The sequence below is a fragment of the Agelaius phoeniceus genome, chromosome Z (genome assembly GCF_051311805.1).
Source record: "Agelaius phoeniceus isolate bAgePho1 chromosome Z, bAgePho1.hap1, whole genome shotgun sequence".
Taxonomy (NCBI): domain Eukaryota; kingdom Metazoa; phylum Chordata; class Aves; order Passeriformes; family Icteridae; genus Agelaius; species Agelaius phoeniceus.
This window is the reverse complement of record NC_135303.1, coordinates 719,503-744,325: the sequence shown is the minus strand read 5'-3', so window position 1 is coordinate 744,325 and position 24,823 is coordinate 719,503. Positions and strand designations below refer to the sequence as shown.

The 24,823-nt window shown below is 42.0% G+C and overlaps 1 protein-coding gene across 1 annotated transcript in view; it reads right to left on the bottom strand.

Moving 5' to 3' along the window:
- Positions 1–362: 362 nt before the first annotated feature.
- Positions 363–24,823, bottom strand: part of MSH3 (mutS homolog 3) — a 95,511-nt gene continuing 71,050 nt past the window's right edge. The window contains exons 18-24 of the mRNA XM_054651654.2: positions 23,908–24,015; positions 22,201–22,315; positions 18,728–18,885; positions 5,351–5,537; positions 4,176–4,305; positions 2,246–2,420; positions 363–773 (exon numbers count right to left, since the gene is read on the bottom strand). Of these exons, the coding sequence (XP_054507629.2) occupies positions 665–773; positions 2,246–2,420; positions 4,176–4,305; positions 5,351–5,537; positions 18,728–18,885; positions 22,201–22,315; positions 23,908–24,015 (982 nt within the window). The 3' untranslated portion in view covers positions 363–664. The remainder of the gene's footprint in view (positions 774–2,245; positions 2,421–4,175; positions 4,306–5,350; positions 5,538–18,727; positions 18,886–22,200; positions 22,316–23,907; positions 24,016–24,823) is intronic.

The window sequence follows — 24,823 nt, the reverse complement described above, 5'->3', positions numbered from 1 at the left end:
AATTTGGCCGTGGTAACTGGAAATTTAAAAATTGAGAAGCCCTTCTGAATTTTTCAGCTTCACTTTGCATTTGACAGAGCACTGGGGATGCCAGCTGCACACTCTGAATCGCCTCTTTCACTCACCCTTACAATACCCCAACATTATTTCTGGGCTTAAGTCTTTCTCCAGACTGTGCCAGACAGGGGAAAGATCAGGACAAAAGGGTGCTCTGAAAAATCAGTGAATTTTTAACGCATTAATATGGGAACAAGAGAAAAAGTCTCTTCATAGTAACCACTGTCAGCAGTTGCTGACTGTACAGCAGAGTTGAGACTCAACTACATTTTCCCAACACACACAAATATATCTTCAGAAATAAATACAATAAAGGTGAAACATTATTTTATTTATAAAAAGTTACTTTTTAATTTATCAATAATTTTTTCATGGTTTTTAAACAAATTAGAACCAATCCCCATAGGCAGTTTGCATTTAAGGAAAAGGGTGAAAAGGAAGGGATGTGCAGAGAGAAAAAATTACACATGATGCAGCATCTGTGATCTCTCAGAAAGCAAAAAAGTCAACTCAGTGCACCTGGAACTACACCCTGATAAAATCCATTAAGCTCCAGACATGTATTTTGAACCTGCAGTATCTTCCATCTTTAACCGTGATTTGAGGATTAAAAACTGTCCTTTCTTTCATCCTCAGGCTCATACATATTTTTCCATTTCTGTAGCTCCTGAGAATCATTTATCTTCCACGCTTCAGCAAAGGACTTCATTTTTTTCCTGTGGGAGAAAAAAGAAAAAGAACCCTAATCAAAATACAGACACATTTTTAAGTGAAGCACATCAAACCCTGAAAGTCCTACAGTCATCTGCAAAATTTTATACAGTGTCCAAAATAGCACAGCTCAAAATGTTATGTGATCTTCAAACAACCAGTTAATATTTTCCAAGATTCATGTTCCTGCTTTAGGTCAGCCAACAAATTAATTTCATAACTAACTTACAGCACCAGCAACACTGACAAAATGATATAAACAAATGGTAAGATCTACTTGTTAAAGGAAATAAACAGCATTGTAGTCAGCCCTGTTTAATTTTGATCGTTCAGTTTGTACAAATTTGTATATGTAGGACCGTAACAAGAAAACACATTTTCAATACAAATGAGTGCACACATCCTTCCTGTTTCTTCTCAGCATTTTCTGATTTGTAAGAGCTGTGACAAATTACGTTTAAAATGGTTAACACACATTGCCAATGACAATGTCAATTGTCAAATGTCAAAACTGGATGAAGTTACCTGGTGGATTTTCTTAAATAATACAAGGGTGATGTAAAAAAACAAGACAAGGCATCTGGCCTGTGGATATTGTGACAAGGGCAGTGCCACCAGCAGGTCCAGGTGTGGTTCCCCAGAGCTGGAAACTCCTGTTCCCATCATGCAGACCAGACCCACTCTCTGAACAGCACAGTTAGGATCCTAGTCCAGATTTGGTTTTTTTTTTACTTTTGCCAACTACAGACTGATATTTCCAATTAGCATAAGCCACTGCATTATTTTCCCTATAAACTGTCAAGTTCCTTCTAAAGTTTCTCTTTTGCTTTATTAAGAGGGGATAAAAAAACGTCGTTAAGCGCTGAGCACTGCTGAGTTTCAAAGTTTGCACCTATAAATAATTAGTAGTCAAAATGTTCTCATGTAAAATTATCCTGTCAGGATTAGGTACAGCCATCAGACAACCAAGATCTTGATTCATTATGTTCCTATGGGGCTATCTGAATTTTGCTCATAGGACTGCCACAGAAAATAACAGCATAAGAAAAAAAAGAAACAGTGAAAACAGTTATGAATATCTAATCTGTGCACATAATGTTACAGGATTTACAAATCCATTATGCCACTTGATACACACAGGAATTTTCATAACTACTCTAATATATAAGGTACAAACACCCCTGAATGAAAATTGGGTATCAGGGAAATATTAAAATTCCCAAAAGTTTCGGTAAAATTCTGAGTGCTTGTGAGGGCAATCAAAATATATTATAAATATTTATTTTCAAGTTAAACCAGAAGAAGAATGTCCATACTTCCTTTTACACTTTGGCATGCAAAGACAATTTCAAGTTCCAAAGTAAGTAATAAAAACTTTCTAAATTAAAGTCATTAGTATTTTCATGATCACTAATGAGAACATAAGTAGTATTATAGAAGGAAATAATCAAAGAAAAAAAATTGCATTTTTTCTGACCTTTTCATGTTCACTATTCTCTCCAACTCCTTTGATTTGTGAGCTGCTTTCTTCAAGATTTCTTCAGGAATATCTGCCAGTTTGGCAACATTTAGCCCATAACTCCTTGCAGAGATTCCTTTAGTTATTTGATAAAGGAAAGTGATAAATTCAGGACTCTCTTCCACTTCAGATCCTAGAAACATGAAACCAAAATCAAAACCTCCTCTACGTGGCAAATACATAAGTCCCCTGTCCTGATCAGCTTACAAGGTTAGCAGATAATACAATATGAAGAATTATTTAGGGGAAAGGTTAATGGCAAATAGCAATGGCAAGTCATTAAAGAAACACATGTAAAAATTTTACAAGTATTCCATGAACAAGCCTTTATGATGTCTCTTATAATTCAAGAACTGGGGCCATCATGTTTCAAAACAGTTTCAGCTACATTTTGGAGCTGCTTGACACAGTAGGATGAAGGCACTGAAAGTACACAATATTAAATTATGGAGCCCAGCTGAAATGAAATCCATGGGAGCTACAAAACACATCCTGCTCATGAAACCCCATAAATAGCAAATGTTTCCAGACAGGGAGATCTTTCAGAGAAGGAGCTGCCATATGTTTGATCCCTAATCCCTCCTCCCTAATCCTTTGTGTTTGGCTGCTGTGGGAAGTTGGATGCTGGGATGGGTGAATCTTTCCCTACCCCAGCTCAGATATCCTCCTGAAACACGTGAAGGAATGCATGTCCACTTTTCAACACCCCTGAATGTGGGACTGGAGTGACAGTGGGTGCATCACATTCAGGTCAGGTGTAAATTGTCACACTGACACCCAGGATTTTAGCTTTTATAATTTCCATGTATTTGTGATCCTGCAGTTCTTTAGTGTGTAACTCCAAACTCCACATTCAGTGTCAGCTGCTGCTGCCCCATTTTGGGCAGACACAACAATTCCTCCCCAGGCCTGGCAACCAAGGACACCTCACTGCCCAGAAATGCAAACAAAAGGGAGTTGGGGTCAGCAAACTGGGTGTAAATGACTTCATTAGCTGAAGCTGGAATTGTTAGATTAACCCCCACTATGCAAATGGATCAAACTTATAAAAATGTGAAAACTCATGACCTGTGGTTCATTTTTGGGTGTAGCCCCTGAGGGAGGGTTTGCCTGCCCTAAATGAACCTGAAGGCCCTTGAATGAACAGAGCTGCTTTTTATTCCCTTAGCTTTGTCTGACCCCTGTTTTTAGGTAGCGCAAAAAGGCATCAAGAGCACAGAGTGATCCCTGAAACTGCTGGCAGCAGCCACTGGGGACTGCTCAGGTTGGTAGGCTGGGAGGCAAGAAAAAGCATTTGGCAAGGTCTGAGGAGGAAAATGGGTACGAAGAGCTTTTTGGAAGTCTGGCTCCTGTCTTTAGTTAGTCTGAAAAGGCATGAACATCAGAGTTACTTTGTGGCTGATGAGAGGAATGGTGGATTTGTCTTTCCAGACAAGCTGTGGGTCTGCTGGTGGATAAAACCAGCACTGGGAGAGAAAAGAAACAATGGGAAGGATTCCACTGATTGATGAATTAGAAAAGATATTTGCCTTTATAAATAAACTGAGAAATGAAATTAGACATTGAAAGGTGAAAGAAATGATGGGGAAGAAATACCCCTGAATTCCATAAGAATTAAGAATGAAAAGGGAGGGTTGTACATTAGAGAGAAATCTCTGGTATTAGGTGTTCTGGGAAGTCTGAATCTCTCAAGTGCCTCAGCCAATGGGGAAAGAGAGAAGGGAAATGTGGCTGGGAAATTGGGATAAAAAGGAGGCTGCATCCTCTAAAAATGTAAGAGACCCTAGGGGAATGGGGTCTCCCTTTATTCCAATAAAGTAAAGGCTCCTCTGTATCCTTTTTGGAGATAAACCTCTGCTGTTTGTGGGTGGGTTTTCCTGGCACTGACCTGTGTGCTGTGTGCTGTCCTCCTCGCTGAGCAGGAAGGCCATGTGGTAGTTGCCCACGGTGTGGGGGTACAGGCGCTGCAGCTCGCACACCGACGGGTAGTGGGTGACAAACAGCGTCAGGGCCTGCACCTGCAGCACACACACAGCACGCCTGGGCCTCACCTGGCGTCCCCTGGGCTCAGCCTCGCCGAGCTGGTGTCCTTTCCCCACACCCCTGAGGGGAAATGGCACTCGCTCCATGGCCGTGGCCAGCGCGGCCTACCCGCACCACAGCGCGCCTCAGGTGTTGCACTGTGATTTCAAGATTTACCTCAGAAACCCCAGGTTCCTCCCATGATGGTTCCCTGCCAGGTGTGTCAGCCACCTCTCCTTTCCCTCCCTCACCCCTCCCAGCACTGTCTGTCAGTCCTGGCATTCCAGAACGGCGCTGAGGGACTGGCACAATTCAAAGATGCCCTCCACCCCTGGGGGGCATTGGGCCATCCAGGTGTCCTTTGTCCCTTTGTCCCTCCCCTCCTGGACCTGGCTGGTGGCTCCCTGCCCCTCTCCTGCCCTCTCCCCGGGGTTAAAGGAGCAGCAGCCACGGGCTCAGGGAGTTCTGTTGGAGCTGGTGCTGCATTCAGAGGCCTGAGGGCCAGAATAAAGCTCTGGATCCAAACCCTCCATCAGAACCGACTCCTTTCCTTCACCATGGCCTTAAAGCTTCTCCACCGAGGTAAACCTGAGCTCCTGCAAGCCTGGGCTTGTCTCCCAGTGCCCAGCTGCAGCATCCAGCTGGCCAAAGGTGTCTCTGGGGTGAAACACCACACACCCAGCTGGCCAAAGGTGTCTCTGGGGTAAAACACCAACATCCAGCTGGCCAAAGGTGTCTCTGGGGTAAAACACCACATACCCAGCTGGCCAAAGGTGTCTCTGGGGTAAAACACCAACATCCAGCTGGCCAAAGGTGTCTCTGGGGTAAAACACCAACATCCAGCCAGTCAAAGGTGTCTCTGGGGTAAAACACCAACATCCAGCTGGCCAAAGGTGTCTCTGGGGTAAAACACCAACATCCAGCTGGCCAAAGGTGTCTCTGGGGTAAAACAGCACAGTGCCGCTGTTTGGTTCAAGCAGACAAGCCAAAGCACGTCCCGTCTGGCTATATTGGTAATTATTCCAATACTCAGGCACTTACATCTCTGATGAAATGCTCCAGGGTGGCATAAGCAATGGCAATGCCATCGTGTGTGCTCGTCCCTCGGCCCAGCTCGTCCAGGATCACCAGCGACCTCGAGGTGGCTTTTCTGATGATCTCAGCAGTGTCAGTCAGCTCCTCCATGAAGGTGCTCCGGCCTTTGTAGATGTTGTCTGCAGCACCCATTCTGCACCGGCACACAGAACATAGAAACTCATCAGAAATGTCAGCCAATGCTGGAAAAACAATAACCATGGGCATGAAACCATTCTGTTATAATCTCTGGTTGCTGGTACAAGCAGAGGAGAAGAATGCAGGCAGAACATTCACCTTCCAGAACAGTCTCCCAGCACACACCTCTCCCACCTTCACACACAGCACAAGCCTGCTTTTGCCCCAAAAAGTACCCTGGGACTTCAGACCAGTCAGCTCACGAGAATTCCATCAAAGGTAGCTGTGAAGGTGCATTTTACTCCTTTGGTTTAGTTCAAGCCTCTGTTCATATGGGTTTCTAATGCTAACAATACCCAAAGGTATCCAATATGCCATTTCCACACAGAGTGGAAGCTCAGTGTGAACCAGGTGTTTGTGCATCCAAACAGCAGAGCAGCCACCTCCTTCAGGCACTAACAAAATAACCATTAGTTCCCCTAATTGCACAGGTATACAATCTTAACCAGTGTCCTTAAACAAGATTTAAATGTATTTTAAGAGTTCTCTCCTCATTCTGCTGAAACACAACTCTTAGCAGCCTGCAGGTGGGTGAGCTCCACACACAAATTCCTCCAAATTCCTGTAGCTCTGATTCAGATCCATGCAACCCTCAAACCCTATCTCAAATTGTGAATTTGTGGTCTACATGTGAGAAACCTGTTGTTAGTCCACCTTGGTTTTCCCTTTTCCTGCAGCTTTCCTTACCTGGGCAAGTAATACCCATTCTATACTGAAGAAAGAGCATTTCTTTTTTGCATTTCTGCTTTTGAATTACATCAATCACATTAGAGTATCCCTTCTGCGACAGGTCATCACGAGGAGGGACGTAAAACTGGGTTTATTCACTCTTATCAGCCATTATATAGTTACATAAAAGCCACGCTCATTTAAAGAAAACTAAATCATGGGCTTAGTATGTTATATTTCCAAATTTAACAGCTGGCCACAACAGTATTTAGAGCCAATCAGAACCTTTTAAGAGAAGCCCAATATAGTGGTTTCTTTCTCTCTCTTTTGCTGGATTTCTCTCTATTATAATTGCTTCTGTGACTTCCTGAGGCACCACCAAGATACAAATAATTTTATGAGGATCTTATGACTAAGAGCATTTGACTAAAACCAAGCAGGCTGGACCCAGTATAACTATGATTTGTATATATTCTCTGGTCCCTGCCCTGAAAATCTGCTGTACTATCATGCATAACTGCATAATAAGCAAATCTTCAGTTATAAATTAACTACTTTTAGTTGAAGATGGGCATATGAGAAAAGCTGAGTTTTTGTTTTATTGAGTGTGTGCTTAAACACACACACCCAAGTTACACTCCCACATACCCCAAAACCAGGTGTTTCTGGTCATAAGCTCATTAAACTGTACATGATTTTTCTCTGAATTAAGTGTATAACTCAGGATAATGAGGTTTTGTGAAATCAACATTTCATTAAGCCACTTACTGCTGTAATCCTTTCAAATGCTGGGTTAGGAATGATGAAGATTTCAGTGAATTTCTCAGTGTCCCCCCACAACCCCTGTGCCCCTTTCTCAGCTTGGGTCAGGCACCAGCCCTTGCTGTAAAATCAAACAATCCCCCTTCCTGCACAGATCCACAGAGAACAGGATAGCTTAGACCTTTTTTAACACTGTTAACTGCAAATGCATTAATCAGAATGACAAATACTTTTTATGTTTGAACAATCTCTGGCTCCTTAGTGAACAACTTCAGTGTTAGTCTCCAACCTTACAATTGGTGGTGTTATTATTTTCTCATTTCTGACTTGGCTTCTCCTTACAGGGACAGCATCTCACAGGCTGTCTGTTGTGTGCCCGTGATGATTACACACAGAGCTTCCATTTTTCTCTGGGATTGCATCATTTCCACAGAGCCCACAAAATATTTTAGCCTGCTTTGTATCTAATTTGCATTCACAAAAATAATTTCCTGAACTTCCTCACTAAATGCTCAAGATACAAAGAGAAATTAGTATTATCTTTCTCTTGTTGTCAGAGACAGCTGGAGAAGAAGTTTTTCTTTCCAGCATTTTAAAACATTCAAATCCAACTCGGGCTTAACTACAGATTAAAAAAACAGTTCATTTTTAAATTACATAAAACCTCTTAAATGTCATCCTTTGAAAATTGATAAAATTGTTCTTTCTGCCTCTATCTTTTACAGTAGAAGAATAATACTTGTTTTTTGAACATACATACTGAGCAGTGTTATCCCAGAAAGAAGCAGGAATAACTGTTTTAGTGTGGATGATTGCATTTATAAAAGTAACAGATCATTTGCAGCAAGGCATTGCTCCCTAACTTTATGCTCTATTATTCCTGATACAATAAAGTTGTTGAGTCACAAAACCTACTGCTTAAACAACCATTTTTTGGTTGTTTTTTTTTTTTTTTTTCACATTTAAAACAGCCATAATAAACCCCACCAAACTTCTCCAGGACTCATTAGTGGCTTGGAATCCACATTTTAAAGCAGATCTCCTCCTAAATGTTTTGATACATTAAAACATTAAATTCTTCTTCTCCAGTCCTGCCCACAAGGAACGTGCAGACAGGCAGCATGAGCAGCGTCTCTTTGGATCCATCACTCCTTAGCAGATGCAATTTGGCTGGAAAACACTTGTTTTAATGTCTCTTTGACAGCCAACTAAATCCTGCAGAATTAAAAGCTCTTCATCTTACGGTGTTCAACCCATTTATTATGCAAACTAAAAAAAAAAAAAAAAAAGAAGGGGATGGATTTTCTGTTTTCTGTTTTCAGTGCTCAGTTCAAGTAGCAAAGATTCCTGTCAAAGGCCTCAGAAAAAAAACAGCAGAGAGGCAATGTTCTGTAATTTAATTTTCCGAGGGTAAGTTAGAGGATATAACTGCACCACTTCTCAAAGGAAGTTATCCCACATGCTCTTAGAGCTGGCTTGGGTTTGAGATCACAGTGTGGGCCCCAGGAAGTTCACTCCTTTTTATTTCACTGTGCATCTCTCTCACAGTTTGTGGAAATGAACAGGCAGCCCAGGAGCTCACAGGGGTAACATTCCACCACATGAATCCCAGAAAACAAGACTGCAAAGCCATTCTCTAGAGCCTTATTTTCAAACAGCTGTCAACAGCCCGGTGCTACTTACTTATTCCTACTCTATAGAATACTTAATGCTGGGAAAAAACCCCAAACTTTAACTACTACTCTCCCACTGATTTTAGTAATATCCATCTGTGACCCTGCTCACAGGGGTCCCAGGGTGAGGGAAGAGATGAGGATCTGACTCCATGTTTCAGAAGGCTGATTTATTATTTTATGATATACATTACATTAAAACTGTACTAAAAGAATAGAAGAAAGGATTTCATCAGAAGGCTGGCTAAGAATAGAATAGCAAAGAGTGATAACAAAGGCTTGTGTCTTGGACAGAGAGTCTGAGCCAGCTGGGCTGTGATTGGCCATTAGTTAGAAACAACCACATGGGCCAATCCCAGATGCACCTGATGCATTCCACAGCAGCAGATAACCATTGGGTACATTTTGTTCCTGAGGCCCCTCAGCTTCTCAGGAGGAAAAATCCTAAGGAAAGGATTTTTCAGAAAAGATGTCTGCAACATCCATCTGAGTTTAGAGGCTGACCTAAAATACTTACTGCAAAAATTGAACCTGTTGCAGAAGAACAAATCTAATTCAAGAACAATTAACATGAAAAGAAAATGACTAAATTACTCTTTTCTCCCAGAATAAAGTGTGGAACACTCTCAGTACCAACAAAAATCACTTTCTGTGATTCAAAGATAACACTGAGAACCCCATGAATAAAATAAATTTATAATGTAACTTTACAATTCCACTCACTCCCTCACACAAGCCCCTCTGAAATGTCATTTCAAAGATCACTGCATTTGCACAGGAGTAATTTAAATTAAAATAACCAGTTTACAAGAAGGGAGGAGTAGATGTGCTGCTGCCTTGCAGCTCACCCTTTTCCTGGCAGGGGCCTGCTCTGCACAGCCTGTGTGTGCCCAGCAGAGCAGAGTGGCCAGGGCAGTGGGGACAGGCAGCCCACCAGGGACGGGCAGGACACTGGAGGTGTATTAAGTAATTCCTCAGGAGATTACATGTGCAAATTTGTAACAGCTCACTGGCAAGAAAATAATGCTTCACACTCCCCCACAGCCTACTGGTACATCATCCTCTTCGTTTCCATCAAGATCTCACGCATGCAGACCAAAAACTGACAGAAAGAAAAATAATTTACAGAAGCTGTAATTACAGAATTAGGGAACAAAAAAAAGAAGTGTGATGGGAAGCATGGCTATCAGGATAGTTATTATTATTGCATTATTCATGGGTGACTTCTAAGAAGCGTGCCAAGTTACATGGATGATGACAGGGAATCAAAGGATGCTCATGACATAAACCTGTTTTCAGTCTACATGCACATGTGCTCAACCATCTCTACAACTGCTTATCTGCAAATTTAAATGAAGAAATACCAATGGTATGTTACATAATTAAGGAGAACAGCTGTTGAGAAGCCTGACAGAATGCATTCAATGTAAAATACATTTTTGTTTCGTATGTTATTATAGATATGTGATGCTCTCAGTCACTGAGAGATCAATGAAGATATTAAAAGACTCTGAGATATACAACTTTGCATTATCCTAGAAAGAAAAGCAAGTCCAAACTGATTTCAATACTCAGTTTCATAATGGTTTCTAAATCATTTTTTTTACCCTTCTCTGTATCACTAGGTAACTGAAGCAGCCAGAATAAATAATCACTGAAATCCTCCTTTCCTTCTAGGGCTGGCCCACAGGGGAATGCTGCACACACCAGCACCCCTGTGTTTTAAAAGAAACATTTCTAACAGGATTAACTTTCAAGATGTGAAGTGCATTGATTTTTTTTTTTCCTGAAAGCCAGAGGGAAGAAGAACACCCACTCTGTATTTTCAAAAGCTTCAGCTGGACTGACAGACAGGTAGGGCAGAATCCCTGTGAGTCAGTGCAGGCCCGGAGGGACCAGAAGTTACCAGCACCCCTCATCCCTGGACTTCATGGACTAACAGAAACTCAGATTTTACAAAATGTTATGTCATCTTACCTAGTGAGGAACACAGAGTAAATTTGCTCTCTGAAAATCAGCAATGATACTCTCAGTAACATTTGAATTCCTTAAAAATACTTGTTACATTGCTTGGGGCAAATGCATCACTGAGTTTTAAATTATCAGTATAAATATTACTGGTGGTCAAGAGAAAGACCAGCTTGTGAGGGCAAACATTTTGCTGAAGGATAAATTATAGAGCAGATACTCAAACTAAGGTGTTTCTTTGAGAGTCAGCACTATTAGCTTGAAGAAGGTGAAAAACCAGAGACAAATCAACACCCTCAAATTTGCACAGGTTTGCTTGGGACACCAGGGAGGGAACTCGAGGTAATTAAGTTAATGTGCATTTGTAGCTGAAGGATTGAGGCCAGGGGGGATTAAAGAGCAGGAGCTATAGCAACAGAGTAGGGACAATGGCTGAAGCACTCAGCACAAGTGAACTTTTCCCCTTTAGACCTGTGGACGCCAAGGACAATCCCATTCCACCTGTGACTGGGTCAAGTCATAGGATGGAAGAGTTGCAGAAAGGTGAATACAGCCTCCCTGCGAGCGGCTGGCCAGCTTTGCAGGCACATTTCCTCCCGCCCCGGGGAACCCTCAGGAGCCCATCGGGGGCAGCAGAGGCGCCCTGTGAGCGCCCCCGGGTGCCAGCAGTGCCCTGCTCTGCCCGAGATGGATTCCCAGGGCACATCTCAGCACCAAGCGCTGCTGGCAGCCACACTCCACCCAACGGCACGCAGGCACCCCAAGGGCTGCTGGCGGAACACGGCCGTGTCCCATGGGTGAAGGATGCACACCTCGCACTGCAGATGCATGTTTCTGTGAAATGAACAGAGACATGAAACCAAATTAGCTACAGATACATGCACAGCCTGGCTTAACTTGTTCCTACAGAGCCACAGAACACTGTCAGAAGCAATTACAGCTCAAAGGCACTGTGATACGTCCAAGACACAACTTTTCTGGGAAAAACAGAACAAAATAATTCTTCAGTTTAATAACACTAACTACAATTTTAGCTTATTCTTTTTTTTTTTTTTAATCTAAACCAAAGCTATCTCCACGTGATAAAAAATGGTGCAATGTACTTAATACAGCACCCTGTTCTTCCCCGAAAGATGGGAACAATTTACCCCAGAGGTGCAATTACATGATTGATTGTGAGCATAAATGAAAGGCTTAAGTAATTCTTGTTACTCTGGCAGTAAACAAAAATACAATTAAGGAGGAACAAAATGAAGCAAATTACTATGCCATAAAGAAGTAACATTTCTGAAAATTACTTTGGGGTTATTGACAGCTAAAAGTTCTGTTGGTCTGACTCATTGTGCTTTCAAGACAAACAATACTTTCTTGGCATGTCAGTATATAAAATTCTCATGTGGACTTGCCATTCGCTTGGGATTGCTTTGTGAGAACAGCTCCCTTCTTTTCTGCACAATAAATAAATCAATGTGAATGGTAGAACCACTAAGCTTCACCACATACATACAAAATAAACAAAGACCTCAAAAAGTACCTTTGATTTTTTAATTTTCTAACCATTATCTTTCAGAGTCTAACTGCTCAGGCAAATTGAGAGACTTTCTTCTATTTGTTCTATTTGTTCTATTTTTTTTTTTCCAAAGGAAGATCTGAATGATTTAAACTTTTATTTTCAGGTTTAAAGAGCTTTTAAAAAAATCCCCAAAGTTCTGGTCAGAACCAGGTTCTGTACAAACAAGTTGTTCAGCTGAGATAAACTCCTCCACAGTTTTGACTCAGCGATCAATCTCCTGGCGATTTCTGTACACACCTGCAAAACCTGCCAAACACTGCTGTCACCTCCCCACTGCCTTCACAGCCCGGATTTTTCTGATTATGAAGAAGCTGTCTAGATGAATGCCTTCATTTGTCTGAGGTGTTGTGATTTTAACTGCTATTTCTAGGAAAAAATATCTTCATTATCTTACCCTGTAAGCTTCGAATAAATCATTAAAGCTTAATAAGGAAATGAATGGAAGCAAGGATTTTTTAAAATGTAGACTCTGGTCTTTAGAGTTAAAACCAGAAAAATTCACAAGTTGTATAAAAATGAGAGGCAATATTTGCCTATTCCTATGCAGTTAGGAAGATTTTTAATAATGGAGCTTGTTATTTATTTATTATTTTAAATATGACTATTTCCCCCTCTGTGCTCCTCCTGTGCAACTCCCTTCTGATAAGCCAATGGAACTGGCTGAAGGAAATTACGTGTAACATGGTTTGCCTAGTTACAAAAAGTTGAGAATTCCTTTTGCCATGAGAGGTTGCATCATCAATGGAACAGTCACATCCATTAATACTTAAGAGTATTATTTTGCTTTTGTTCTCACCAGATGTGCCTCAATGTATTGCAAAAAGCACTTGGAGAACATCTTCCACTCAGTTTCCAGTTTGACAGAACATTCTTTTCCCTGCTTCACATACCCACTCCATCCTGTGCTTTCTGATTTTCTCAGGAGTTCTTACAAAATATACTCTTAGCAAGCCCTGAAACATTTTAACCTGAAAGTAATCTAAAAGTAATCTAAAGTAAGCTATTTTTTAAGTATCTTTCAAACTTGAATGAAGAAAAAAGAAAAAAGAAAAGAAAAAAGAAAAGAAAAAATAAAATACAAGCATCCCAAGTCAGCTTGCAGGTATTCACACAATATTTGCTTTCAATCATGATTTCAAACCTGACTGAAATTGTGATAATGCCATAGGTATGCATATTTCATCCAGTTAAAATAAAATGTTTGTCTACTTGTTTCTTTCAGCTCCACACTTGAGAAGCAGTAATATGACTTTGTCAAGTTGTCAGAATTAAATAGCTGTAAATGCATTCAGGGAGGTAACACTCACAATACATCTATTATAAGGCCTGACCTTTTTGAGAGTAATTCCACCACTTACAGATCAGAAAAACAGACATTTTAATAAACCATACAGAAGAAAGTATTATGGCTTGTTTGGTACATGGCCTCTCCAGAAGTTTGGAGTAATGAGGACTGAGTTTTCTTGGGTTCTTTTTAGTTTCCTTTGAAGGAATCCTCCATCTCTAAACTGTCCTCTAAGCCCTAACAGCAATTCTTTCCAGCTATGGGGAAGAGGCTGAGGGCTCCATTCACCCTGCACAATCCTACAGGGACACAGCCACAAACACTCCCTTAGTTTCTCTTTTAGGTGATAACAGTCAAGGCACAGGGAAAAAATGTGAGAGGATCCACAATGCCTGTAGGCAAATCATACCAGAAATGTCACTTTGGGACACAAATGCCCCTTCCCCTTCCATCTCTGTGAGCCCAAATGCATGTGACTGCTGTGGCTCTCTGCTCACAGGATGATGGAGATGAGCAGTGCCAGGCACACCACTCGAGCAGGCATTCAAACACTGATTTATTTTTTAATGCCATTATGCTGTCTCCCACGTGGGTTTTGTGAGGCTTTTACCCCGTAAGGTTTGTGCAGCGCTCACAAACCTCAGTGGAACGGGCCACGCCTGGTCTGAGTGGGTTTCAGATCAGCTCAAGAGCCCACCTGAGCAGTGGCACAGCAAGGGAAGCACAGCCCCCAGCTGGCAGAACAGCACCGAGTTCCCTCTTAGAGGGACTCGGAGGAAATGTCTTGGCTGCTCCAGCAGCTCCCTAAAGTTTAAAAGAGACTGAATCTCATCAGGGTTACCATGTTAAGCCAGGTATACGTATAAGTAATGCTGTGGGAATCCACAAAATCAGAGGGTTTTGGGAAAGCTGCAAAAGGCAGGCCCCAGAGACAGCAGAACTGGGATTGGAGCTGAGCAGCAGCCATGAGATTGGTCAGCAGAAAAATTATGTAAAAAGTAGAAAAGCAAGGACAAATAGAACAATGGTCTGTGTATTAATGCAGAGGACAGTTCTTTACACCTAAATACACATTATGTGATGCAAAGGGACTATCCTGCACTGCCAGCCCCCTCCATCCCTGCCTTCTCTACACACCCTACAGACAATTCCAGGTGTTTTTGATACCATGAGGATTAAAGTCATGCTGAGCGGCTGTAAGCAGCAAGATAACTCTTTAAAGAGAGCCCAAGTGCATGAGAGCACAGTCTACATGGCTCTGTTTATTCCTGTGACCTTTCAGCATGAGGCAGACCCCCTGCAAGAGGCAGTTCTCAAAGGCATCTGAGGCACAGGTGCTTCATTAGTTGGGATAACTGAAGCTGCACCTTTCTCAGCATTTCCAGCTTGGCTGGGATAAACCTCACTGCAAGGTGTGGGTCACTGTAGTGACTGAGCCAGCTCCCTGAAATAAGTGAAAACAGCTCTTATTTCAACACAGGAAGAGAAATCCAGGCAGGTAAGTGCTCTAGGAAGGAAATTATTCTGTCCCTGTACCATCACCTGGCACTGGCAGGGGTTGCTCTCCTTGACACAATTCTTTCTGATGGCAGCCTGTGATGTTCAAAAATTGATTCTCAAAGTCTTGAAGGCACTTGGTAACCTGAACTGCTAATTATCTTGTTTCTTTGAAGATGTTTTGCCTTCAAAGTGTTGTAGCATTCTCCCTCTCCCTCCCAGTTTAGAACATGGACCCTCATGAACAGCCACTGTTGGCCCACAGGAAACAGGATAAAGCCTCCTAGCAGTGAGAAATTCCATCAATAATTGATAGAAGAGGGACCTCTGCAGAGGTCAGCCTTATTCAACCACCCCTCCCCAGGGCATGATTAGGCCAGCAGAACTCTTGTCATTAATTCTTCCATACATGGACGTCCACCCTTGCTTTGTCTCCCTGCTCACACACACATAGAAACAGCATAATAATTTCAGGGTCTGACTGACTGTATTAGAACTAACAAAAACTGAAGGTTGATTTTAAAGTAGAAAATGAGCCCGTTTACTGCAAGGAGAAACTTGGATGGGGATTTTCAAACATCAGAGAATCAAATATCCAAATCCCATTAAAAGTCAATATAGACGGGATGTCAACCTCTTCAAAACCCTTCTGTATTTCTTAAATATAATGCCACTGATTGAGTTGAAATTCTTTAAGAAAAGATTACAAGAAAACATTATCCCTTATTGGAGAAGGGGAAAAAAAGAGAAAATACTAACCAGCAGACATCCTCAAAATCCTGTGTGCTCCTCCTAATCTGGGCTAGGCTCAGCACTGTCCCCTGTCTTACCTACCCAGAAGGGAAGAAAGATCATTCCAATCTTCACTCTACCTGTAAGCAATTCCTCTTGCATCTTTCAAAACATTTGGTGTAATCCAGTATGTAAAGTCAATTTAGAGATGCTATCCTATATAAGCACAATATATCACAAGGAATAACCATAGTAGCAACCTTTCAATTTCCATGGAAACCCTACTTGAAAAACAAGACACAAATCCTGGGGATACAAATCCCTTAAACCTATATAAATTCACACTTGGAAGATGCAGTCTACAAACCAAAAAAGGGACTGGAAAAAGGTTTGTCATGAACTCTTGCTCAACCTGGTGCACAGAACCCCTCACAGAGCCAGCTTGTACAGCATCACTGGCTGATCCCTCCCTGCATCCTTTGCTACATCCTTCCCTGCATCCCTCACTCTCTCTCCCTGCAGGGGTACCACACCAGCAGCATCCCCCAAAACATCACCACAGCAGCGATGGAAGTACCTTGGAGACTGACACCTTCCCATGGTAAGTTTTTAAAGTATTAAAAATGCCCTGAAGTTTTCAGCAATAAAATCGAATTCGCACTTTTTTCAGCGAGACCTTGTGGCCTGGGGTGGCAGTGCAGAAAGGGGGTCTACATAGCTGTTATCATAAAAAGAAAATTAAATTATAATAAAAGAAATACAAACAAAACTAACCTGCAAAACAAAGCACAGGTGAAAACAAAAAAAAAAAGGAAAATTGGGTGGGAGTTAAGAGAAAGTCTCTGATCTCTCCCAGGTCATTCTCTACCAGAGGAGAGGACAGAGCAAAACTGAGGCTTTAGAAGAAAGCATCAAACCTCAAGCAGGACACAGTATGTGGCAGCTGGTTCATTGATTCTTTCCTTAAACCAGGCATTAAAAACTATTTCAAGGGTAACCTCCTACGGCTGAGAAATTCCATGAATGCAACACCACATTAACCTGCCTGACAGACTTAGATAGTTTAAGACCTTTGCCAGAACCCTGAAAAAAACCAAAACCTACCAAAAAAAAGCCCAAACCAACCAAAAGAGAGGTGCCTCCTTCTTGAATGGTCTCTGTATATCTTGAGCAGAATCTTCTAACCTGTTCCCTTTCTCCTTTTTTGTTCTGTTACCTTTTTAACAGATGCATGACTACTTCTATCTTAAAAATGCATTATGAATTTCTTCCTGATTAATATTTAGTCAATTAGTTTACTCTTAATTCCTGGTGTAATTACAAGAATTTCAGTAATTCTTCCACATATTTATCTGGTGTTTGACACATATCACATTAAATGAGGAATGGCACATCCAGCTGAGCTTCTAAAAGTAATATAGAGAAGTGGACAAAAAAATCCAATCCCTGTTGTTAGAATGGGACTGGGCTACAAATTACGTGGTCTGAAACACTCTGTGTCTGTAAAAAACACTCTGTGTCTGCTTGGCTCTAAGTCTGAAAGCAGAAGTTTTGCCTTTGCCCACACTACTTTATCAGAAAAGTACTTGGGTTTTATTCTAATACAGAGAAAAGTGAAGCGGAATCAGGGAAATACACTGGGGACCAGGTGGAACACAGATAAAAATCCTATTTATTCTCTTTCAAGCAGGCCCAAAACAAAACATCTCTCCCAATGACTGTGTCATATTTCTTAGTATTTTTTGCAGAAATCATCCTTTTGCAATGACAGTCTAGGAAAAGCAGAGGAAAGCTTGAGTGTGTGTATGATCAGAATTTAAGGAAGTGAGAACCCAAGTGAAGTACTCCATGTTCAGCTACAAACCCCAGAGGAAGACAAAAATAATCTCCAAATGCTCAGTGATGCTGTAATGCTCCTCCTGTACCACAAACCAGGTCCTGTGTATCTCTGTGTCCCCACAAGAAATGCTCACCTCATCAACCAGCCCCTTACTTCCAACACAGGGTGGGGAAAAAAGTGAGGAATTTTGAATTCTCATCTCCAGTTACTTCTGGAGCAAGCCAAGCTGGATACAAATTGTTTACTACTGTGCTTGGCACTCACCTGCATCAAGGTGTGATCTTCATTTGTTTTTGTCGTGACACAGTGGAAAGTACAAACACAACACTTCTACAGGATGAAGCAATTGCAGGTTCTTGATTAAAAGTTACCTCTGGAATGCACACCGGCATCACACAACAGGAATTTCCAGAAATTCCTGCTCAGGCATCTGATTGCTGTGAAACTTATAACCACACATGATAATCCACCTCAAATACCACCAGTAACACAAGACTTCGACTAATTAATTATTGAAGAAAAGGGGGGGAACAGGATGATAAACCCTAGCAATAATAGATTATAATTTACAGAGTTTTGACTCTACTGATAATTTTTACAAATTACTCAGCAATGTCTCAAGAATGAGACAGTGAAATACATTGTCATTATTCATTCTTAAAAGGACATAAAGTGAGGAGCAAGTGTGTTTAGGACTGATAGTACAGGAAGGAGATTAGGCATGAAATATATGCAGCCCAAAACTTTCAGTCTGTAATATTGTGAGTTTACACAACAGAGCTTCAGAGCAGAGATTGTGACATGATTTTAAAAGGTGACAACATTCATTTTAGGGGAAGCATTTGGCCACTCCCCAGCAGCATAAATTTGGCTGAGATATCCATTCAGGCAGGTAAGCTAGATAACTGGATGTTAAGCAAGACAGACACCTTAAAATTCTTACACCTTGAAGATTCAAAGATTACAAAACAAGTACCATAGCTTACCAAAAAGCTGGAATCAAAACCTAGCAATGAACATAAAGTGCCTCCAAAACGAAAGAAAGGAAACTTCAGGCATAAATTTTCAAGTTCTAAATGAAAAATTAAGTTATACTTTGATACACACACCGCCTGCCTCAGTAGCATTTCCAGTTTTGAGAGGTTACCTGGTAAAAATTCCATCCACAATGCCAATTGTGGCCTCTTCTGCAGGAACAAAAGAGCCAATCTGCGCCATGACTGTGATCAGTGCCACTTGCTTGATGTAGGAGCTCTTCCCTCCCATGTTGGGCCCAGTTATTATCATGACCCTTTCACCATCTCCCTGGAAACACAAAACAGTGGTGAAATACATTGCCCTGCACATGGTGCCTCTACCAGGAAGTCTGGTGTGCTTAGAAGGATACAGGACGAGTCTGCAGGGTTAAACGTTCTGTTCCTAGGTGAACAGCTTTCCTCCATTCTAAGAGCTCATCACATTCACCTCTCCAGATATTATGAAGCCCCAGATGCACCAAAATCAACTTTAATTACTCTTGAGCAAAATGGACAGAGCGAGGGGGAACCTTCCTGCTCTCCAGCCAAGAAATAATCAGGGAACTCGGTCACCAGCACGGGGAGCAGTGAGGGATGCTGAGGGATGCAGGGCTGGATGCAGCCAGGCCAGAGGAGGCTCCAGCACGGGCAGAGGGATGGAGCAGCTCTGCCGGCAGCAAAGGCTGGCACAGCTGCCATTGCTCACCTGGGCAGGAGAAGCTTTGGCCTGAGCTCAGGGTGGCCTGGCAGGGCCTGAAGGGGCCGCAGCAAAGATGGACACGGACAATTGCCAAGGGCTGCAGGGACAGCAGCCGGGCAATGGCTGCCAGTGCCAGAGGGCAGGGCTGGCTGGGATCTTGGCAATGAGGAATTGTTCCCTGGCAGGGTGGGCAGGCCCTGGCACAGGGTGCCCAGAGCAGCTGGGGCTGCCCCTGCATCCCTGGCACTGCCCAAGGCCAGGCTGGACACTGGGACACTGCGAGGTGTCCCTGCCATGGCAGGGGTGGGATGAGATGAGCTTTATGGTTCCTTCCAACCCAAACCATTCTGGGAATCTGCAGAATTTCTCTGGAGAAAGGGAGAAAATTGTGAGCTTCCAGCACAGCCAGCAGTGCCCAAATCTGACTGTGATCTGGATTCCTCTCCAGTCTGAGCTCTCACTGTCAAATGGGAAGATCTGGTAGGCAAAGACCTGACCTGGATTTTACACTCATAACTGCCTGGCTGGGTATGACAAAAGGGCATTTAGGGTGGCTACAAGAAGGCATCAAGACATTCCTGAGTCTGGCAGTATTTGACTGCAACACAGATGCTGTGAGCAGGCCATGCCCAAACTCCATCAGTGTCTCTCATCATTAAAACCAGACCCAAAAAAATGAGATCAGATGCAAGAACTCATCTCAGCTGTAAGACTCCCCAGAGTCCTGCTATGTGTCTGCAGCTCCACAATAAAATTGTATTCCTCAAGTGCAAGACAACTGCTGATACAAAATTAAAACTTGTCAATGAGCCTATAAAGCTCTCTCACAGCCTGAGTCGAGATCAAGAGCTTGAGTTATGCGAGGACATCACACAGCTAGACTTTCCCAGGGGTGCATCTGATGAAATGCACCAAGTGATGATCTGAAGAGAAGCCAGCAGTCTCCACTGCCCTGTGGGAGAGGCAAGGAGACAGGACAAGCTGTGCACAATGACATTAGTCACATTATGTGGGGAACTTGGCACTGATCAGGCACTGTGGTTAGAGCAGCCAGCAAATCTCCATGCAGCAGGTCTCAGAATCTTCACAGACTTGGGTTTCAGACTGGCCTTTCATTCAGTTCACAGGAACACACACAGAACACAGCCAGGACTGTCATTTATGTTATAATTCAGGTATTGGAGAAGATACAGGACGTCAGTATTTATTATATGTACAAAGCTGATCAGCTTTCGCAAAAAAAAATAAATCTCATCTACACAGAAGTCACAATGCAGTCAAAATGTAAAAAATGCTATTATTGGGAATAAAAGACTGGATGTAATGAAGAGCACATGACTATACGAGAACAAAATTCATAACATTCCAGTCTCCAAAGTGTAACTCAGCACTGCTACTAAAACTTTGTCAGGGCTCAGCACACCAGAATTTACAGATACTCAAACCCAGAATGAGTTCGCAAGCTCATGTTAGGATCCATGAATTTTTTGCATGTGTCTGGTGTCTGTCCAGGCTCCGTCCAGCCGTGCTGTGGGACTGATGGCTGCTCTGCCAGGGCTCTGGTTTTCAGAATCTGCTGCAACACCAGAGCAGAGAACCCCTCTCTCCTCACAGCTGATGCAGCCAGGAGCCAAAATCTCATTAGAATCCACGGCTGAAGAAAACAATTCTAGAACAACCCACAAATGTTTGAGGAGAACAGGGGGAATGGAAAAATAAGCTGTTTATTTCAGGGGATTAAGGAAAAAAAAAAAGCTTTTCCTCAAGTTAGATATTTGACAACATTTCAGCTGACAACATGACAGGAGATGTATTTTCCTGCTGATTCAAACACATCAGTTGAAAACTGGAGATGCTTTAATAAACTGGTTCCCACCCACCTCTCTCAAGAAAAAGAGAACTCAAAGAACTGTAGAAGCAAGAGTGATTCTGCCATGATCACTTGGTTTTGTAATATTCAGTATTTAGAAAGCCAGCATAAGAATGGGACTAAAGAGGGAAAAGTGCATGATGATTCCTGAATGACATGCTGAATTTTTTTGGAAGTGCCATCTGTCGCTTGTTTGGAGTTGACAAATAATTTTGAAAACATTCTCTGATGTATTGCAAAATATCTGTAGCATTGTTCAGTATGGAACAGCACTTTAAAATGTTCCCCAAGAAACACACACACATCCGAGTGCTGTTTTTGCAGCAATGTCCCACTCTGGCAGCTGTTTCATACCTTTGCTACATTTACTGCATAAAGAGGCAGAGAGAAGTTGTGAGGATATCTTTTATATTCATTAAGAACAGCTATTTAATATTTATAAAAGTATATGGAGAGATAAATATTTAACGAAAAGCTTCAAATAGGCGTGTAATTTAAAAGACAGATTTTAGTTTATGAGGAAAAAAAGGCTGTATGACATTAATACTTCCATAGAGAAAGGAAACTGCATGGCAGAAAAATACATTTAAAAAATACAAGCAATCTTAGAACTAGTCTGAAAAACTTGACCTATAGTTTGTATTTTGCATATTAAAAGATTCCAAAAACTAGATACAGTTTGTCAAAATGCAGACTCCCTACGATGACACTGTTAAAAACCCTGTAATTATTCACTTGTTTTTGGAAAATAACCATTTGATTGAAACACCCATTTTCCTAATTTTCGAGATTACCTTCCTTTTCTTCATGCCTTGAGACTGAGCAAGGCTGTAAAGAGAGCACCTGGCAGCAAGGAAATCAGCAGAGGGACAGAACAGATGTGGTGACATCTAGCAACACCTCTCTGAAATGCAGCCCAGCAGGCTGCATGATTCAAACATTCAAACCACCCATTCCCACTCGCTGCCCAGGAAGCTCACCCCAGCCTCCTGCCCTGAGTGATTTGGAACCTCAGCCACTTTCTGGGTACTCACTGAGAGGCTGGTGGTGTTTGGAACATACTGATCCTGCTCTCCCAGCAGAACATCAATCACAGGGTGCCTCCCGTTTTTTATGATTATTTCACGACGACTGTCTTGCACAGTTGGCCTGCAAAACAGGAAATTAATCTCAGTGTTCTCTGTAACTGAATAGGTACAACTACTGTAACTGAAGCCTGCAGGACTGTCACCTGTGATGTAAGTTTTTGTGGAAAAAGATACAAATTATAAAAATTAATTACTGCCATCAAGTATTTCTAAGGAAAATACTTTCTAAAGAATACTTTGTCTGAGAAAAATAAAGCCACAGAATTTTAGGACTGAAATTAACTAACACTCTGAGTGGACTTCAAAGGGAAGATGAGGGAAGTGAGATTTCTCTTGGGTTGAAGGATGATAATGAAATTTTTTAAAGGAAAATGAAGACCAAATAAATGGCATCCTACAAACCCAAAGCACTGGGGAAAGAGATAAAACCTGATAATGGTGGGGGGTGTTTAGCACAAAGGTAATTCAACAATTGTACAGCTGGGATGAAACCAGCATATGGACAATCTCAGTCTTCAACAGCACTCCTCAAGCTGAGATTCACTGAACTCTGCAGAGCGGACACTCCAACAGCAGATGGTGGCCTGTGCACTGCCCACACGGCCACCCTGAGCTGCAGGGCAGCCTGAGAGCCCTGCTGAACCTCCTGTGCAGAGGGAGATCCTGCAGCAGCCCCCTGCCAGGGGGGCTCACCTCTGCCCAGCACCTCTGCCCCGCCGGCCCCGCGCACTCACCTGCCGCAGGCAGGGAACCATCCCCGCAAACCAAACAACACTCCTCCAAAGTAACGCTAAAGCCCAGCCTTTCCTGCAGCAGTTCTCCAGAATTAATTATTGACACCTTCCCTGCAGCTGGGGTTTCACTGAGAAGTCGCCTCCCTGCTAGTTTATGAAGCCACTCTGAAATTCAGTGAATTATTTACATTCTGCACAGTGAATTAATCAGATTTCGGTTTGTTTTCTCATCCCAGTACACCGAAATAAGTGAGCAATTATTTTCAAAGAGATTTTGATAGAGAGACACACAAGATCCCAAGAGCCCAGAAGTGATCAATATTATCTTTAATGATGTATCAAAGCAGAAGTATTTGCAAGTGGATTTCTGTTCACCCCCCTGCCTGTGTGTGGTCTGGGGCAGAAGCAGCAGCTCAGCTCTTACACGTGAGCCCAGCTGAGGCATCACCACTGCTCTGCAAGCTGGGGCTGATATTTACTATTAATTACCTGAGATACACCTTTCAAACACACCTCAGATACCACAGAGGTATCACACAGATACCACTTTCTAATATCTTACGTATTAGAAAGATACCATAAACTCAGACCTGTCTGAGAATAAAAACCCAATAATTTTTCACAGAAGGACATGAAAAAAGTCCAGCATTTATTTACGTGTAAGTAAGATATCACCTACTAGACTCAGGTCAAACAACAAACATTAGCATGTCAAATTGGAACTGCAATGTTTACAGATTTGCATTAAGTCCAGAAGTGTTGCTCTGCAAAATCAGATTAAGTTGAAACTACTGTAAACAATTTTAGTAGTGATTTTTATCTCGGCACACATATTAAAACATAATTTATTTTTAAGTACGCTCTTATAATTCCGCATGAAATCCTACGTAAAAAAAATTAAAAATTAAAAATTGATTACCTGCAGTAGTCTCCTTGTTTGGCCACCTGGGCCAATGAGAACAGGCAGTCCACAGTTGCTAGGTGACAAATGGCTTTAGACACGGGGTGATAATGTTCACTGAAACGGCTGCATCAGAACGGGGAAAAGTTACACAAAAACAGGGAAAGAAACAATTCCGCACAAATACAAAAGGATTGTCAAAATGCACCCCATGCAAGCTCCTCACAGAGCTCCTGTGCTCTTTAAGTCACTCTGAATCCAAATCTCCCAGCAGTGTATCAGACAGAACATGAGGACCTCAATCAAGGTGGACTTCACCTCCCATTCTAACAGTGAATTATTGTTCAAGCACAGAAAATCAGGCAAAATTAAATTCATTAGCTAGCTCATAAAGGGTCAGCAGTTGATCCCTGCTGCCTAAATGAGGTGTACAAAAATGCCACAATTTATCAGAATTTATACAGAATACCAGCAGCTGGATCCAGCTGTTGATTCAGCCTCAGTTCAGCCTCAGCTGTTGATTCAGCTGTAAGTTACAGTCAAAGAAGAACCAAACTAAGAGACTCTGAACGCAGGATTTGTCTAAAATTTCAATGAATTATGGTATCTACAACAGAAAATTCAAGAATTCATTTCCAATTTATGGTGCTGCTTCCCCAGTACAATAAGGACATTATCAGGAGAACAGAGTTTTCAGTGGAGTTCATTCTCTTAGTCCTCTGGAATTCTTTTTTCCTCTCTTCTAGTCTCAAAGCTACAATATAGAATATAAAACCAGCAGGGGAGCAAAATTTAATAAACAAAGACATAAATAAATGGAGGGGTGGGAAAGAAGAGCACTTTCCTACACACAGGTCTTTCCTTTTTGTCTCCTGCTCTCCTGCAGCACTGCTGAGAACAGACAAGTGAACGTGGAGACAACTCTTTTACAGTA